The following is a 16,490-nucleotide window of genomic DNA, read 5'->3' on the forward strand; positions in this document are numbered from 1 at the left end:
CACTAGCTTCAATACACCCGGCTCGGCTGAGGCTATGTCCTGACATGGCCAAAATGGGTCACAAGCCGCAGCGATGCCAGCTGAGGCTAAGCTCCACAGTTGCCTGCAGCAAATAGCAAAAATCTGAGCCATTTAATTGCAAATACCACAAAAAGTGGGACCTTTAATGGCCTTCAAGTGGATGTGGGTGTGCGGGTGTGTGTGGGTGTGGGCGTGGCACTTTGCGCTTGAATTAACAAATTAATGCAAATCAACACGGAGGTGCCGCCGCTGCTTCTGCTGCTCCTCCTGCCAGAATCTAATGAATATTTATTAACTTTTTCTTCAGACTCTCGACTAACGCTCTCCCGCATAGCCGTCCTCCCGCCTCACCCCTTCCTCCCATCGCTTGTGTGTTTCTGTTTTCTTTTTCCGTAAAGCTGCATTTCGATTTTCAAGCTCTAATTTAATTGCAGCAGCAAGGACAACAGCATCCGCATCCGCATCCGCTTCCGTCGAGGCACAACATCCGCCAGCTGCTGACAATCGCATTACTATGCGCCGCCTTGATGGATGAGCTTCACTTCAGCCACGCCCACCCGCTTGAAGTTTGTCTATCCCTGGCAACCTGTACAGGTGGACGAGCGCTTCTGCCACTACTGCTGCTGCTGCTTAATGCACTCATTTAATTGCATTATGCCGCAGGCCCTTGCATTGCCCCAAAGTGTGGCTGGGCTGGGTGGGGCAGGCGGCAGGCGGCAGGTGGCAAGTAGCATGTAGCATGTAGCATGTGGCATGTGGCAGCTGCTGTCATCAGCCAGTTGTCGCACTCAACAATAACAATAAGCAGAGTGTTTCAGCTGGGAGTCAACGACTTGGGATATACCCTGAATTTAGCTGGGTTGAAGGAACTTTCCCACTGATCCTTAAGTGATTTAGTAGAGCTGTGTCAGTCAGCTCGATATTTTAACCAGAATCGTTATCGTTATTACTTGATCATCAGAAAGTAATTATTATATCGATAATGTTATCGATTTACGTCTGCAATAGAGAGCAAGAGATCTTAACTCATCCAGGAACCAGCAATTTCAAGATCCTTGCCTTCAATAGAAGTTAGAGGAGTAACGGATATATTTACCTGAGCTTCTAGCATCGTACACAAGTATGATGTAGGCTAAATACCCTACGGTCGAGTATTTAATATAAACACCGCATTAATTTGCATGCGAGCAAACAACTTCTTCATATCCTTACAATGTTTTCACTCCTTGACTTTAATGAAGTCAAGAAGATGCGGCTGCTCTTGAGGCAAGAAGCAGAAAAGGGAATGAGTAAAGCGTCGCATTATAATCACAAAAGCAGGAAACGTATAATTAAAGTTGGTTTTTCTCTCATTTGCATATATCAAATATAAGGATTGCACTTAAATACGGAAGCAACGGCAGCTGTTGGCACTGGCTTGGAGGTGGTCGGAGTCGCGTGACAGCTGGACACAGCAGCTCTGCTGCACGTTCAGGTCCTTCAGCACCTGACCCTTGTCCAGCCAATCGATACACGCATCTAGGCCGAAGCATCCCACTTTGTTGCGCAGCTTGTGATGCGCCATGGCCGCCTCGTCATTGTTCCGATACTTTACGACATAGATGTAGCGCTTGGGCTCATACTCGTACACGCAGAGCTTCACATAGTGGCTGACCAGGCGCAGCTCCTGATGCACCTGCAGCGGTGTCAGGTGGTGGACGTTGCTGAGGAGGAGATCTCTGCGATTGCGTGACTCGCGCACATGAATTCTCAATTTCTCGCGCCGAAAGCAACGCTGCAGCCTAATGATTAAGGAAGGTTGGAAATATATTTACGTATTGGTCTCAAAAGTATCAGAACTCCATTTATTACATTTGCATTAGCACCGATTTGTGCATTTTATCGACGTACTGTAGGTAGGCATAGCCACGACTGCAGCCCGAGAAGTCCACCTTGAAGCGCAGCGTGTACACAGGGCCCAGCTCAACTGCCACCTGCATGATGTGGTCCGCCGTGGTGCGCTTGTGAATGTGAGTTAGAAACAACTGCAAGAGTAAAGTTAGTACCTTGTTTTGTATAATATATGGGTTTCACCTCATCAGCGCCTGTTTCCAGCTCGGCAACCCTGCGGGGATCCAAATACAGGCAGGTGGTCACATAAAGGGTGCCATTTACTTGATTTTTGCGATATTTGTGCTGTGGGTCGGAATCCATCTCAATAAAGTGCGAAACGCTTGCGCAAAAGCTGTAGCAGACAGTGTTGCCAGCTGCAATTTCAGAACTACAAGCGTCGCAGCGTTGCCAGAAGGATGTAGTTCTTGTTGGAATGGCGATGGTGATCACATACATGTGTAGATATATCGATAAGCAGTCGTGTACGTGTACGTGAGTACAAAAGGAAATTGATATAAATGAGATAATTTAAGTTGCCTTCTCAAAATCTGCCACTTTGGATGCATTTTCGCATAATAATTGTTTTCATTTTGAATTTGATACTGATTTGAATGGCGAGCAGCAGCTTACTATGGACAGTGTTGCCATATCAGTGGGGCTATTGCAATTTGAAATAAAAACACTATAATTAGATTTTTGGTATTTATTTTAGTCTTTTTCAAGGGCTAATGCCCGTTATTGTTGTTGCTGTTGCTGTTGCTGTCTTGGCACTGTTTTGGACAGGCTGTGCGTGCTTATTTTCTAGCTCATGCCTAACAATATAAATTAATGCGGGCCACACACCTACACACACCTGCACACACAGGCGCACACACACACACCTGCTTTGCTAGCCACAGACCGCAGCAGCTACACTTTGCTAGCTGTTGTTGTTGTGGCTGTGGTTAGGCCACCCGCTGCTGGCAAGCTTAAGCGCCCCAGCCGAGAGTAAGAGCCGTTCCGCTGCACTCAAGTGCTTTGCTGCCTGCTGTTGGCTGTAGCTGCGGCGGCTGCTTCATTTTCCTAATTTATACGCGCGCAGCGCTAATGAAAATTTGCGTAACAAGGCAAACCACACGCTTTGTTGTCGGCGCAGGCATCTCTGCCATCTCCGCCATCTCAGCCAGCTGCCTTTGTGCTTATTGTGAATGACATGGCGTTGGTTTGTGGCACTTCAAGGTGCATGCAGCACCACTTGGTGCTCCACTTGATGCGATGCCTTCGCCTGCGGTCGGGAAAGTTATGCGCGGTCGCAGTTCGCCTGGAGGCAGCCATCATAATCCTGTCATGGCCTGCTACAGCGTCCTTGACAAGTTCTTGAAGCCACTTGCTAACCTGGGCAACTATGCCTAGGGACTGAGCTCAATCTATATTTGGATACTTGGCAGTTTATATCTAGTTTTCTAACTCTCTCACTCTGGAAAAAATAAATATATTTTTATAATTGAATACAGGCAATGATGAAGGAACCCAATGAGAAATGGCTGGATCGCCATTTCGCCCAACAACTGGAGGAATACGAGCCGGTCTTCCGACAGGAAGCCAGCGAGTCGGATCAAGAGATCATCTCATATTGGCTACAGATCTTCCTTGCTGCGCCCAAGCCCCAAAAGTGGGCCAGAAACAGTTTGATGCTGCTGATGTACGGCCATCTAAAGGAGATTGGCTACCTGCAGGTGCCCTTTACGGACGTGAACAGCATGGGCAAGAATCTTAACAAGGTACTGGACGGATATACGGGACTGCCTGTTGTAATTACAAATAGAACCCATTCCACACACGTCCTCACACCTATACCCGAAGAGCAGACACCCTCTCAGCATGAAACCGAACCCCAAACACCCTCACCGCCTGAGACCGAAGTGCAAACACCCTCTCCGCCTGAGACGGACCGATATTCGGGACTGTCTGTTGTAGCTACAAATAGAACGCATTCCACACACGTCCTCACACCTATACACGAGGAGCAAACACCCTCTCCGCCTGAGTCCGAAATGCAGACACCCTCTCCGCCTGAGTCCGAAGTGCAAACACCCTCTCCGCCTGAGAGCGAAATACAGACAGCCTCTCAGTTTGAAACTGAAGAGTCGACGACAGTCAAGGAAGGGAGCGAATCTAATCGAAGTGCATCCATCAAGCGTCTGTTTAGCTGCCGCTCCAGTTTCGAAGAGGCGACCCTCGCACAGGAGAGCAAGAGGAATTCCGCGAGCCGCTCGGCCTCTGCACGAACCAGCTCACATCAGACGCTCTACGAGACGTTCGATTCGCACGAGTGCTATCAGAGCAAGACCGAGCGGAAACTGTGCGCGGCCGAGAGCAAGAGAATGCTCGAGGTAGAGGCCGTCATCGAGTCAATGCAGAGGCTAGACAGATCTCCGCTGTCTACCATATCGGAAGAGAGCATCAACATAGTGAATGAGAGTGCTTCGCGGCATAGCTACTCGCAGCTGTTCAAGGAAATCATCAAATCTAACGAAGAGGACTTCAAGCAAATACAGAGTGTGGACAGTGCTTCCAGTCGGGTGTTGAACGAGCTGACAGAGAAGCGTCTGGTGAGTGCTGCAGGTAGGCAGAAGGAGATGGTGCGCATAGAGCCCACCACGAGGCGCTCGCTCGAATCCTCTTGGGGATCGCCTGGGCAGACGACCAGGCGTGTTGACAGCGACGCTGACCTCATGTATCTGCGCCGGCGCAACAAGCAGCTGCGGCGCGAATGCCTCATCTACTACCACAAGAATGGGAAGCTGCGCAAACATCCAAAGTACCCGAAGATCATGGCGCAGGCCTTGGGGTTTCAAGTGGCAGCCTATCGGGCACATGCTCGCCTCGCACGCTGGCAGATACAGAACAAGGTGCCTCAGTACTTTCACCAGGAGTACGATCGGAGCAATGGCTGGCGGACCTATCGACGTATTCTGATGGCTATCGCAGTGCCGCGCAGTCGGCTCCGACGCACTCGGAACTCGGGACGCGTTCGCCCTCGCATGCTCCTCCGCATGTCCCACATAGTGCAGCACAAAAATATCTATACTGAGATGAGCGCCAGCCAGATCAGCTATGGCCACGGCCAGGGCCACGAGCACGAGATGCACTGCTTCTGGGCACAAAATCTAGCATTGGCAGATCACTTGCAATGTAACCCTAGAAAAACCGTTGAATAAATTATTTTAAAATTTCCATTTGTCAAATTTAGCTTAAATTAATTAATTAATTTTAAATATAAATTAAATTCAAGACGTGTAATATGTAATATAAATTATAATTGAAATAAAGTAAATGAAATTTGGTCAGAAAATCAAATTAAAACAAAAAATAAATAAATGAAAAATAGAAAAATTTAAAAAAAGCAAAAAAAAAAAAAAAATAAATAAATAAATAAAATAAAAAAAAAAAATAATAATAATAATAATAATAATAAAATTAATAATAATTGAAAAAATTGAAAAGCTTAGAATTTATTGTAAACTAAAATTAATAAATGCAATTGTTTATTTATTTTGCAGGCAGCTGCTTGTTAATTAATTCCATTACTATTTCTATTATGCTTTAATTAGTAATCTCGAGCTGAATAGCAACAATGGCCGCGGGAGCTGCCAGCTGAAAGACTGCTCGTAAACAGCGGCTAATATTTTTTAATTATGCAACACTGCGCAGCGACAGCAACAGCAACAGCAGCGATAACAACAACAGCAGCAACAAAATGGCTGCCAGCTGCACGACGCCGCCGCCATTTTGTAAGCAGCTGAAATTAGCGAGCGAGCGCATAAAAGAAGCGAACGGAAACAAGCAAAGCGAGAAATAAAATGGAAATGTCGCCAAAAGCAGTTGCTGGCAGTTGTGTAGTTGCAATTGTTGTTGCTGCTGCTGCTGCTTATGGGAGTGGGCGTGGGCGTGGGCGTGGTCAAGCGGCAATTGCGAATGGTCAATGAACTTGCCGCATTGCTGAAGTAACTGCGGCACAAATTTACTTGCCGCAGCCACAGTAGAGCAACGTTGAAGTGGAACAAGCAAGTTGAGTATATTTTAAATACTAGTCAAACGAATACTGATAAGTAGTTTTTAAGGAATACAATATAAATACTTTTTAGTATTTCTTATATACATTAATAGCGAAATTTGCTTGTATAATGTAGACAAGCATGATTTTTAAAGAATACTAATGAATACCATTAGGTATTTATTTAGTATATTTATTAAATAATTTAAGTAATTATTATTATTATTATTATTATTATTATTATTATTATTATTATTATTATTATTATTATTATTATTATTATTATTATTATTATTATTATTATTATTATTATTATTATTATTATTATTATCAAAGTTAGTTTGTGTTTTCAGCTTACATACATATGCAGCACACACTGTATGTGTGTGTGGTATAGTAAATAAGATATATGTATCTGCACTCTCATATATGCATATATGTGGCAAATGGCTTCATCAGCTTCTGACTATGCAAATTTATGGTCTATATTTAGGCATTTTGCACACAGCGTTCCCAGCGTTCCGTCTGCGGCTGCATAAATTAATTATTTATGGCTTGTGAAACATGTTGCTTAACTTTGTCACAAACGTCCAGCCTCTGCCAGCGTCGCTTCGTAGTTCAAGCTGCCACAACAACAACGACAACAACAAACATCATCATCAACATCATCATCAACGTCTGTTTGTTCTGTTTGCGAATTTTGTGGCCTAGAGTCGTGTCGATTGACGGCAACGCCCACAGGGCTTATCTAATAGAATTGATCGCAAAATATGGTCTTGTTTTTCAGTTTTCTTTTGTATTATTTCTTCTCTCCTTCTCTCTCTCTCTCTCTCTCTCTCTCGTACACACTCTTTCTCTGTGTTGTCTCAGCTCATTTTCATGCATGGCACGCACACATAATTATAATTTTTACAATGTCTAAATAAACGCAAATATCTTATGCACAAAGGCAACTCAGACATTGGGCCCCGCTGCTAGGGCTAGAGCGGGCCTTGGGGCGGGTGCTCACTGGAGCTGCTCAGCGCTGGCTGGGGCTATTTGTAATGAATGACAGTCCAAAGAAGGCAACCGAAACGTTTGCAAATTCTACAAAGTGTGTGCGTGTGTGTGGGCATGGGGTATCACGCATTGGTAGGGGGATTGAACAGGATGTATGCGCGGAGTAGTGTTGCAAAACGATTGATGGGTACTCTGAGAAAGGTATCATAAGAAACTGTGGAAAACTGTTGCACCGTCATAAAGCAGAAAAAGTAAGTAAAAGCTGCAAACAGTGTTGGTAAATGATATATGAATGCTGAATATGTTTCCCTATAATATTGGAACTACTTTATAGGATTGTTGATTTTAAGATACAACTTAAACATATTATATATATGTTATAGAGTATTATATAGTATATATAAGAGTATTGCGGGTGCTACTAGTGGCCAGCAAATTAGCCAGGGTATTCGTGTATTAGCATACACTTAATATCGTAGTTCTTATTGCCGATTCTTTTATTTAGCAATTTGATATAGCATTACAATATAATTTATGCGCTTTATTGCGCTCGGCAGCGACATATTAATGACTCTCTCACGCTCTCCCCTGGCTGAGTGCGTGACGTCAGCTGGGCAGCCAATCGGAGGGGCGGGCAGGCGGGCGGGTGGGCAGCCCGACCAACTGGGCGAAGGCTATAAATATGATTGACACGGCTGCTCAGTTTGTCAATCAAATTTTGGATATCAGACGTGCAACACTTGGCTGGATAGAATGCTGTTCAAGGTGCTGTTGGTGAGTATGATCAGCTCTCTCTCTCTCGCGCTCACTGACTGTGACTCTCCCTTTCTCTCTCTTCCTCTGACAGCTCTCACTGCTGCTCTCTTTGAGCAGCTGCGCGGCCAAGCCCCATTTGCTGGCCGCCACGCCTGTGGGCTATGCAACCGTCGCTGCGCCGGCAGCTGCTGTCCCAGTCGCCGCCGCCGCCGCCTACTATCCGGCCTATGCGGCGTATGCGTATACGCCCGTCTATTACGGCTCATACGCCGCGTATCCCGCCTACTATCCGTACTTGAGGCGTTGAGCCTGTTGCTTTGTTTTATATATGTACTAAATGTATATAAGCGAGTGAGCAGAGGTGTATCTTCAACGACAAAATTGATTGAATTACGTGTGTGCGTGTGTCGGACTGTGTGTGTGTGTCTGTGTGTATGTTTGAGTGTGTGTGTGAGTCTCAAAATTTTACGCTGTTTTTGCGTTGATTCGTTTTGGCGGCTGCTGTAAATAAAATAAAAGCATTTATGGAATCAACACAGACACGAAGACACGCACACATGCACACACACACACACACATACATATATATACCTACACATATATAGAATAATAAGCGAATCAATAAAAAGGCAGCCGTATGTACACGTGTTTCTTTGTAGCTCTGTAGATGTATCTGTAGCTGTATCTCTGTGTGTGTAACTGTATCTGTATCTGCATCTGTGTATATGTTAATGTATATGGAAAGCGTGTAGCTTGTCTGCTGGCTGCCACAGCTGGCAGCATTGGCTGTGGGATTTTCATTTGGTCCTTTGAAATTTGCTTACATGTGCGCATATTTTCACCTGCACGTCTTACCTTTGGCTGCCGTCTCAGAATGTGTCTTGCTTCGACTCTCCCGCTTCCACTCGGTGTGTGTGTGAGTGTGTGTGTGTCTTGGTAACCCGCTACTGATTTACCTTACGTGTATAAATCTTTTATTCATGTAATCCATTTGAAAACACGTTTGCACATGATTGTGTTTATTTCGAAACGGCATCAGTCCCAGCAGATTGTGCCAGCTGTGTGTGTGTGTGTGTGTGTGTGTGTGCGTCTTCTAGTCAGGTGTGCGCGTGTGTGTGTTTGTCTGATTTGAAAAATCGTCAAAATTATATAAAGTGAATACAAATTTTATTTACTCAATTTTTATTGCTCTGCCAGTTGGGTTGAAAACAAACAGACAAACAGACAGACAGACAGACAAACAAACAGAAAACAGACAAAAGCGAAGCAAGAAAAACGTTTGCTCGCATTTCTCATTATGCTGCGAGCTTTTTCCAAATAGTTTTTCACTCTGATTGCGGCCTTTTCGCATTTCCCTTTCCCTCCTTTTCTCTGCAGCCAACTTACTGAATAAATGAAATTTTATGTTGCCTAAAAAAATATTCAAATATTATTATGAACCAGCGAACAAGCTTCAATTTGATTTTTATTTTGTACTCCAAATTCATACACATTCACACACACACACACATGCATATGCTCAAATTGAACTGAGACAAAGTCAAGGTGGAATTAGAGTGCAGTAGCCAGCGAGTCAGTCGCTGCCTTTCGCTGCCATCAATCATGCCCCTCTGCAGCTGTCCACAGGGCACAATGCATTAGTGGGTCCGGGAAACACGGCGATATTAAGGCAGCAAAGTTTTCAGCTTGACGCTGTTTTATTGAATAAAAGGTCATTAAATTTGGACGCTATCTGTTGCCGTGAAGTTGTGAAAGTGCTGCAGTCACTATCCTGGATGCTATCCCCCACTATCCCCCTCCCCACTCCCGGGTGCCTGCCTCCACTCTGCCGCCTCCTGCTCCCGGACGCCCTTGGCATTTCTTTTTTACAAGACTTTTCCGCTTACGCTGCACAAAACTTTACAACTACTTGGCATTTACTACCTGAGCACAGGATGAGCAGAGCTAAGAGCCTGACTGGGACAGAGGGAGGAGAGGAGAGACGGAGGGAGGGGCAGAGGCAGAGGTAAAGATGGCAAAGTTATGATAAGCAGCAGCAGCTCCAACGCTGTCGCCTTCATCAGTCTCCAGCTGCGTTGCCCGGGGCACCTCTCAAGCTTTCAACGCTTTCAGGCTGGCGGGAGGGCCGCAGGGGGTTGGGGCAGAGTCAAGCAGAAAACTCGACTGCCGCTGCGGCAGGAAGCGCTGAAAGGAAGCATATTTCATATAAAAGAAATCCCTTTTTAAATAGTAGAAAGTGCGCCAGCTGCGTTGCCCAGATCCTTAAATTCCGATAGCAGCAGAGATGCGAAAAGCTAATGACTTGCAGGCCATCCTGTAAAGAGGAGGAGCAGAAGCAAGAGCAGGAGCAGGAGCTGGAGCGGGAGCATGTCAGTCAACGACTTTAGCTACAGGGTATCAAAAGACTCGTTGCCATGCCAAAGCACACTGAGGCGTGGGTCGTGCCAGCCCAGCAATGACTCGAACCTAAAGCCCAAACCCAAAGCTCGAACTCCATTTCGATCAACTAATTTAATGCCGTTGGACTTGGATGTATGCGAAATTGTTTATTTACACTTGGGGATGTCAAGACATGGTCACATTTCAGTCAGCGCCTTACTTCTTCAGCAGCAGAGGAGCGGAGTAAGCAGCGGCCAGAGGAGCGGGGTAAGCGGCGGCCAAAGGAGCGGAGTAGGCAGCGGCAACTGGAGCGGTGTAGGCGGCAGCAACTGGAGCGGTGTAGGCAGCGGCGGCAATGGGGGCTGTGTAGGCAGCGGGGAAGGCGGCGCTATGGGCGATCTGGTGTGCGCTGTAGCTGGAGGCGTAGGGTGTTACGTAGGCGGCGCTGCCGACCACAGCTGGTGCGGTGTAGGCCAGAGGAGCGACAATGCCGGGCTTGGCAGAGGCCACAGCCACAACAGCGAAGAAGCAGACGGCGAACTGGAAAGATGAACACAATTAGAGCTGGAACTGGAACTGGAGCAGGTGCAGCAGCAGGAGCAGGAGCAGGAGCAGGAGCAGGAGTAGGAGTTGGAGCTGGAGCTACTTACGAATTTCATGTTGATGGTTTGGTTTTTTTTGGTTGGTTGTTAACTGTAAAAGTTGTGAACGTTGTTTGATATCGATTTTGACCAACTGGGGAGCTTTTATAGCGGAGCCTCGCCTCTTGGGCGGGTGACGCATCGTAGGGGCCCTCGACTGAAGGTTGCACTTACAAATGCAACGGGCATAGCTGACGGCGACTTGGCAGCTCAGCTCATTGGGCCAAATATTTGGCTGTTGTTATTGTTGTTGTTGTTGTTGTTGCTGTGGATGGTGTTGTCGCATGTAAATCGCATTTGGCACGTGCGCGTCGGCCTTTTGGTAATTTGATTAGGTTTTTGCGACACAAAAAAAAGGAATGAATAAAAGAAAAGCAATTGAAATGCGGCTTCCTCTCGAGCTCTACAAAAGCCATAAACCAATTATAGAATAAAAAAAAAACAACTTTGGAAATATTTGGCACGATTCAGGCATGAGTCAAGGGCAGGACTTGTACTGGGGGCGTGGCAGAACAAAGGAGTTGTACCAGGGCAAAAAAGTTTTGAGTGCATGCTGGGCGCAAATGGAGCGTAAAAACATTTATTTTAGTCAAGTTGAGTTTCAAATAAAAATTTGAATTGAATATTTAGAGTAAATGAAAGAGATATTACAAATGAGTAGGAGTAAAGCTGTAGAGATTTCTATATATATTATAATAATGCTAGCTATAAATTTAGTAAGAAATTATATTATATTTAATTATTTTAAAGGTATATTTTACGAAATTAAACGAATTCGACTCGGCAGAATATATAAAATAATAATCTATATATATAAAAGAAAGTTGTGTAAAAGTGAAGACTGCTTATAACTTGATTTGGGCTGAACCAATTTTCATGGTTTTTGATTTGTTGGATTTGTCTCCGCAACGAGTTTAGTATAGGGTCTTAAAAATACTGAAAAAATTTGCCGAATACTTGAAAAACGCGGTTTTTTCCCCAAATGTTCAAATTTTTTTTATACCCAGTAGGCTTGGTAACAGTGACAGTTTTGATAATAGTGTAGAAGTAAATAAACAAATGTAGTCAGTCAGTCTACGGTCTCCTGACCTCGAGCAGACCTGACTATTCAAAAAAAAAAAAAAAAAAAAAAAAAAAAAAAATTTTCAAATCAAAAGGAAAAATATTTCAAATCAAAAATCTGCAAAAAGTCAAAAGATTAAAACCTGACTGTTCAAAAAATAAATAAAAAATTAAAAATTCGAAATTAAAAAAAAAAAAAAGGTAATTATTAAAAAGTGTATTTTTGGCTTTTTATATTTTCGGACTTTTAAACTTTATAAATATTTCAAATCAAAAATCTGCAAAAATTAAAAAAAAAATCAAAAGATTAAAATCTAACAATAAAAAATAAATAAAAAATTCAAAATTCAAAATTCGAAATTAAAAAAAAAAAGTTAATTATTAAAAATTGTATTTTTGGACTTTTACAAAAGCTAAATATCTCGAAAGTTCAGGTATTTGTTTGTCTCAAACATAAATTTGTGTAAATTATTTATATTTATATTTCTCGATTGTTTTATATGGTTTTGTGCGAGGGCAGTATTACTATTAATAAAAATGCCGCGTCCTAGAAGATCTAATCTTTCCCGGCGGACCCATAATGCAATTAGGCAACGGAATAGCGCGAGTCAATTATCTGACGAAGAGCGAGAAATCGCCCGAGAAAGGCTCCGCGTTAGTACCCAGGGAAGAAGGGCCTTAATTCGTGCTTCTCAAAGAGAGGCAGCCCGTGAAATGGCAATAAGAAATGGTTCAAGGATTGATTTGAATCGAGCAGCGTTTCGATATGATTGCACCATTGATTACAGCTTGAATCGTTTAGTTTGCATTGGTCCAATGGACGTTGTTTGCTAGCATTGTGGCGCATTGAAGTTTGCTGGTGAAACGCCCGGTTTGTGCTGCCTTAGTGGTAAAGTGACATTGCCATTAGTGGTCTCGCCACCAGAGCCATTGCGTTCCCTGCTTTATGGCGAAACACTAGAATCACGACATTTTCTAGCGAACACTCAAAAATACAATGCCTGTTTCCAAATGACATAATTTGGGGCGGAAATTATTGAAGAACACGGATATAATCCGACATTTAAGGTAATTTACGTTAAAAATTTTATTTTCTTATTTGGGATAATGTAGTTGGTTAGATTTCTGTAAAAAGTGTTTGTAAATCTAACTATAACTATGGCTTTGAATGTAAAGATTCAAGGCCAGATTTGCCATCGCATTGGATCATTGCAACCTATTGAAGATGAACAGCACAAATTCTTGCAAATATACTTCATGGGCAATATGGAAGAGCAACTTGATCGGCGCCAAGAAATCAACACTGCGATGAAAAGAGCAATTCTCCAAGATTTGCAGCAAATGCTTCATGAACATCATGCATTGGTCAAGTTGTTCAAGACCGCTTTAGAGCGCATGCCAAGAGATGACTATAAAATAGTAATCAGAGCAGATAAAAGACCAGCTGGAACACATGAACGCACATTTAATGCTCCAACAATCCACAAAAATACTAAATGGTTAAGTGAGCGAGTAATTTTGGCAGCTAAAAATAAAGATGTGGATGACCTTAATTTTATAATTCAAAATAAAATCGTTGGTACTCTGTATTCATTTAAATCTATCGACTGTGTAACAAACGAAGATGAAGCCACTAATTATCCAACTGAATTTTTGAACTCCTTGGATGTGCCTGGTTTACCACCGCACAATTTACAACTGAAGGTTGGCTCGGTAGTTATCATGCTTAGAAATTTAAACCAACCAAAACTGTGCAATGGAACGCGTTTAGTAATAAGAAAACTGTTGAGCAATGTTATTCACGCGTCGATACTCAAAGGAAAATTTAAAGATGAGGAAGTTCTTATTCCAAGGATTCCGATGATCCCAACAGATATGCCCTTTGAGTTTAAACGAATTCAATTCCCGATTCGTCTTGCCTTCGCCATGACGATCAACAAATCACAGGGCCAATCTTTGACTATTTGTGGCCTCAATCTAGAAAATGCGTGTTTTTCTCATGGTCAATTGTACGTGGCATGCTCACGTGTTGGCAAACGATCCGCATTATTTGTTCTTGCACCTGACCAAAAAACGAAGAATGTCGTTTACCACAAGGTGCTTGAATGAAAATCTGATTAATAAATTAATTAGAGTGTATCCCAACCTGAACAACATACCTTTTAATCATTTTTTACCTAGAAATAAGGGTAGGGCAATGCAACGCTTGCTGGGACTGCTAGTAATATATAGATATATATATATATTAATACAGTATATATCATAAAAGTATCACATTTATATATACACCTATCAGATTTTACTTCGATTTTATATTCTGTTTCTGCAGCCCTGGTTTTTATGGCCTTCGCACAGCTAAGCAATTGCTCAATCCTGTTGCGTGGTTATTGTTGTTGCTCCTGCTACTGCTGCTGTTATTGTTGTTGCTGTTGGTGTTGTTGGCACTTTATCATGAATAATTTGTTGAAACCACTTAAAGGCAGCAGCCATCGCCGTCAAAAGTCGCACGCATTTCTAGACAAATTCAAAACAAAATTTATAATAGACCTCTGTGTGTGTGTGCGTGTATGTGTGTGTGTGTGTGTGTCACTCACGTTTTACGGCACTTGAGCGACGCATTAACGCGCTCGCACAGCTGCTGCCACGCCCAGCCGCTAGACGCCTTTATTAGGGGCAATAAAGCGAGTACATAGGCAGGGTTCAATAGGCTGGGGAGGGGGAGGAGCAGGAGAAGTTAACTGTGGAGCGTGTAGAGGAAGCGAATATGCCAAGTCCTTGTTGTGCTTTGTGCCGGGTGGCTTTCCTTTTTTTCATTCAGTTTTGTTGTTGTTGTTGTTGCTTTGCTCCTTTTTTGTGCACATTTCTCTTTTAATTACTCGCTGCCACTTAGCCGGGTAGCAGGAAGAGAAGAGGGAGTGAGAGCTGGGGGCGTGGGGCGTGGCAACTCCTTTGATATGTTGCCAGCGCTGTTGGGTCACTTGAGAATTGTCGCGTCGCACTTGAAATCGGGTTTTGGTTTTTGTGTGATCAAAGCTTTTAGACGGATTAACCAATATGCGCCATTTGCCTGACAATGAAAGCGTCGCCACATTGTGCGGCATGCCACGCCCCCAAGTCAAGTGATGGCGACAAATATGAGGCAGCTGCTGCTGCAGCTCAATTTCGATTGCTGCCGCCTCATGATTGTGCATTTAGTGGGCGTCAGCCATGCCCACGCCCACGCCCACCGCGAAATATTCTCTGTTGCATATGCACAGTCACTAGGCAAACACTTGAGGCAAGCCGCCAGCAATAGGAAGCCAAACAAATGCTCCAGCGACATCAGCAACATCATCATCAACAGCAGCAGCAGCAGCTGAAATATTTGCAGGACAACTTTGTTGGCATGTTACAGACACCCACTACAAACCAACCCTTGCAGCTGCCACAGCTACACCCTGCCCCTGCCCCTGTCCCTGTCCCTATCCATGCCACATGCCGCATGCCACGCAGCTTGCGCTCGATTCTTGCGAAATCGCGTAATTGGCATTTTTAAGCAAAATTCACGCTTCAACACTTTTTCGAGTGTGTGTGTGCAACTGTGCATTTGTGTGTGTGTGTGTGTGTGTTGTAAACACCTTGACAGCAACACACGTACACAAACGCACACACACGCACACCCACGCACACCCACGCACACCCACACACCCTCTCGATACGTCTAATTAGTGAGTTTTTAAGCGCTGCATTTGCCTCAACCCTCAGCGCGTTTTGTCAAGGGTTCGCATATCGCACATTTTTATTCTCCCCCTTTTGCAATTTATGACATTTGTTAATTAATTTTCCATTGAATTTCAGACGGCGTGAGCTGAGTTTATCCCTATACATAAATATGGATGTATGTGTAAGCTCTATATGTATATGTAAGCACTTAGGTACTTTGGCTGCATTGATAGGGTCTTTGGTGGGGCATTAGTTATGGTAATTGGTGCGTACGCGTGTGGGGCACCCATTGTATGGTATATTATGTGCATATGGCGCATAAACAGTTAATCAAGCTGAGCGCAAAATTCATTGAAATTGCGTATACGTAATAATTGAAAATATGTGCCGGCAAATAGTTGAAAACATTGTATTGAAATATTGCATGAAATTGACAGCATATGGAAATAGCTGAGCTTTAATTAAATTGAACATATTTACATATATATTGAAAATAATTGTATGTTTGTTGATCAAAACGTAAATCAGTGAGAATTGCAGTAAAAAATTCGCTAAATTGGTCTTTTTATGCGATTTTTTGTTTGAAATTAATGAATATACCAAATACTACTCAAAACGGATTAATTATGACACATTAAAAATGCACAATAAGCGGCAAGCTTTCTGGCAACACTCGCAGCCGACACACACTAACAACACTCACATACCAAAAAATAATATACCAAATGATAACGACACGCAAAATGCCCCAATTCTTAAGCAGCTCGTCTTGCCCTAAGAACAATCTGGCAACACTTACCCCGTTTACACAAGCTATTTATTCAACATAAAATTAAAATGCAATTCGTATATTGTGATATCGTTAATCACACCATTTAGTAGCGACATTTGGTGTGCTACTGTTTTGAGAGTGAGCGGTATTACCCAGCTGGCAAGCCATTAGGTTGCAGCTGAAGGTCATGGCCGAGTCAAATGTAACGGACGCCAGGCACGCAGACACATTAAGTCCAAGCCAACAACAT

At 43.5% G+C, this 16,490-nt stretch overlaps 4 protein-coding genes and 2 long non-coding RNA genes across 6 annotated transcripts; 3 read left to right on the forward strand and 3 right to left on the reverse strand.

Moving 5' to 3' along the window:
* Positions 1 to 1,323: 1,323 nt before the first annotated feature.
* On the reverse strand, positions 1,324 to 2,674 carry tut (tumorous testis). The gene is made up of 3 exons (XM_018008979.2): positions 2,095 to 2,674; positions 1,873 to 2,045; positions 1,324 to 1,802 (listed from the first exon to the last, which is right to left on the reverse strand). Exons 1-3 carry the CDS (start codon positions 2,347 to 2,349, stop codon positions 1,403 to 1,405), a joined length of 828 nt encoding a protein of 275 aa, XP_017864468.1. The 5' UTR covers positions 2,350 to 2,674; the 3' UTR covers positions 1,324 to 1,402.
* A 578-nt stretch (positions 2,675 to 3,252) lies between these two features.
* Positions 3,253 to 5,120, forward strand: LOC108614736 (uncharacterized). The gene has a single exon (XM_018008977.2). It carries the CDS (start codon positions 3,390 to 3,392, stop codon positions 5,091 to 5,093), a length of 1,704 nt encoding a protein of 567 aa, XP_017864466.1. The 5' UTR covers positions 3,253 to 3,389; the 3' UTR covers positions 5,094 to 5,120.
* Positions 5,121 to 7,592: 2,472 nt separating this feature from the next.
* On the forward strand, positions 7,593 to 8,322 carry LOC108614207 (uncharacterized). The gene is made up of 2 exons (XM_018008206.2): positions 7,593 to 7,702; positions 7,776 to 8,322. Exons 1-2 carry the CDS (start codon positions 7,682 to 7,684, stop codon positions 7,989 to 7,991), a joined length of 237 nt encoding a protein of 78 aa, XP_017863695.1. The 5' UTR covers positions 7,593 to 7,681; the 3' UTR covers positions 7,992 to 8,322.
* Positions 8,323 to 10,210: 1,888 nt separating this feature from the next.
* On the reverse strand, positions 10,211 to 10,858 carry LOC108614206 (uncharacterized). Its single transcript, XM_018008203.2, has 2 exons — positions 10,714 to 10,858; positions 10,211 to 10,603 (listed from the first exon to the last, which is right to left on the reverse strand). Exons 1-2 carry the CDS (start codon positions 10,720 to 10,722, stop codon positions 10,280 to 10,282), a joined length of 333 nt encoding a protein of 110 aa, XP_017863692.1. The 5' UTR covers positions 10,723 to 10,858; the 3' UTR covers positions 10,211 to 10,279.
* A 650-nt stretch (positions 10,859 to 11,508) lies between these two features.
* Positions 11,509 to 13,081, forward strand: LOC149268949 (uncharacterized). The gene is made up of 3 exons (XR_016269828.1): positions 11,509 to 12,200; positions 12,287 to 12,834; positions 12,943 to 13,081. It is a non-coding gene; the product is annotated as an uncharacterized LOC149268949 (long non-coding RNA).
* A 731-nt stretch (positions 13,082 to 13,812) lies between these two features.
* LOC149268950 (uncharacterized) lies at positions 13,813 to 14,209 on the reverse strand. Its single transcript, XR_016269829.1, has 2 exons — positions 13,926 to 14,209; positions 13,813 to 13,866 (listed from the first exon to the last, which is right to left on the reverse strand). It is a non-coding gene; the product is annotated as an uncharacterized LOC149268950 (long non-coding RNA).
* Between the last annotated feature and the right edge of the window lie 2,281 nt (positions 14,210 to 16,490).

Source organism: Drosophila arizonae, chromosome 4, assembly GCF_054131065.1.
Source record: "Drosophila arizonae isolate 15081-1271.41 chromosome 4, UAZ_ARI_1.0, whole genome shotgun sequence".
In the NCBI taxonomy this organism is placed as follows: Eukaryota; Metazoa; Arthropoda; class Insecta; order Diptera; family Drosophilidae; genus Drosophila; species Drosophila arizonae.